Raw genomic sequence first — 1,513 nt, 5'->3', positions numbered from 1 at the left:
AAAAAAAAAAAAAAAAAACAACAACAACAACAAAAAAACAACTACAAATGTGGTTCACATTATACTTCTATTTCTAGATGAAAGATATATTAATAGAAGTATCCAATTATATTACTGGTTCAAATTTTTGGTGTGTGTTTGAAAATTTCAAAGTAACAAGTTGAGAATAAATAAGATAAAGTCAGAATACATAAATAAAGGGCAAGCCCTCACCAGCAGGTCATATCTGCCACCAGCTGCAAGGATTTCAGGTACAGCCCTTTGCCTTCGTTTGATGAATGCCACAAACTGGAAGATGATTCCATTATGCTGCTGCACCTTGTAAACCAAGCCCAAATTGATCAAGACCTATAACAAGAGATGCCACACAAACGTTGTCAGTGGTTTGAAATTTAGAATGTGGAATACAACGCTGAAAATGGTGTTTCCCATGAATAGCATCAGAACAATACAAAATGTTCAGTAAGGTCTGGCACAAAGTCTGTTTATCCACAGCCTGACAAGTAAAATAAATTCTCTTCTCTTTAAGAATAATGACCTCTCTGAGGCTAACACAGTAAGAACTGCTTCATGCTTCATGACAGGGACAGTGGCACTTGCAAAGAAATCCTGTTTTAAGCCAAAATTATTATTAAATGTCAAACACTCCGAAACACAGAAAGCAGGTTTTCTGGATAAATAAAATACTAACTAGCATTAGTGAAATGAAACCCATTTCCTGCCTGTGCTATTATTAATGCTTCACATTTGTGCTGCCAGTATCAAACAGTTGCCAAACCTGTAACTTGATGCCGAGTTTCTTCAACAGTCCAACAACTTCCTCTAGGTCTTTTAAGCCATACTTCACCAACTGTGCAATACCTGTTTTCTGCTTTATTAATGAATTTATTGTTGGCATTAGATCTTGCAAATCTCCCTTCTGTTCAATAAACTTGTAGAGTCGACACAGCTGGAAAGTAAAGGGGCAGAGTTAGCTTCTCATCCATGGCAGGGGAAGACTCCCTTTGCACCGACTGTGCACCTGCAGGAGCAGGAGCACATGGGACCATACAATTATCTTTGTGGTCAAAGATTATTTTAGTCTTTGCCACAGTCCTGACTAAGGATTTTCCTTTTCCAACAGCTCTAAAGCAACTTGCAAGAGTGCTTTAAACACATATTCATGTTTCACTTTTATTCAGACACATATACTCACACTTAATGCTGACCTCAGCAGACCTTGGCACTAGTAGAGCTTCCATTATCTGTTTTCAGGCCAGCATTTTTCATCTTTACCTTTCTCATTCTCATGAATTCCTGTTACTGCAGGCATAGACATGGGGGGGACAGGAAGGCAGAATCTGACTTGTTTTAATAAATAATCAGGCCGGGCGCGGTGGCTCAAGCCTGTAATCCCAGCACTTTGGGAGGCCGAGGTGGGTGGATCACGAGGTCAAGAGATCGAGACCATCCTGGCCAACATGGTGAAACCCCGTCTCTACTAAAAATACAAAAAATTAGCTGGGCATGGTGG

At 39.7% G+C, this 1,513-nt stretch overlaps 1 protein-coding gene across 4 annotated transcripts in view; it reads right to left on the bottom strand.

Annotated features, from left to right (window-relative positions):
- EIF2AK4 (eukaryotic translation initiation factor 2 alpha kinase 4) overlaps nt 1-1,513 on the bottom strand; it is a 114,281-nt gene that overhangs the window by 24,441 nt on the left and 88,327 nt on the right. For all 4 annotated transcript variants that reach the window (XM_017530920.2, XM_037739409.1, XM_017530922.2 and 1 more), the window contains 2 exons: nt 779-949; nt 214-348 (listed from right to left, as the gene is read on the bottom strand). In XM_017530920.2, the coding sequence (XP_017386409.1) occupies nt 214-348; nt 779-949 (306 nt within the window). The remainder of the gene's footprint in view (nt 1-213; nt 349-778; nt 950-1,513) is intronic.

Source organism: Cebus imitator, unplaced genomic scaffold (assembly GCF_001604975.1).
Source record: "Cebus imitator isolate Cc_AM_T3 unplaced genomic scaffold, Cebus_imitator-1.0 Scaffold70, whole genome shotgun sequence".
Classification (NCBI taxonomy): domain Eukaryota; kingdom Metazoa; phylum Chordata; class Mammalia; order Primates; family Cebidae; genus Cebus; species Cebus imitator.
This window is presented reverse-complemented; position numbering and strand designations above follow the sequence as displayed.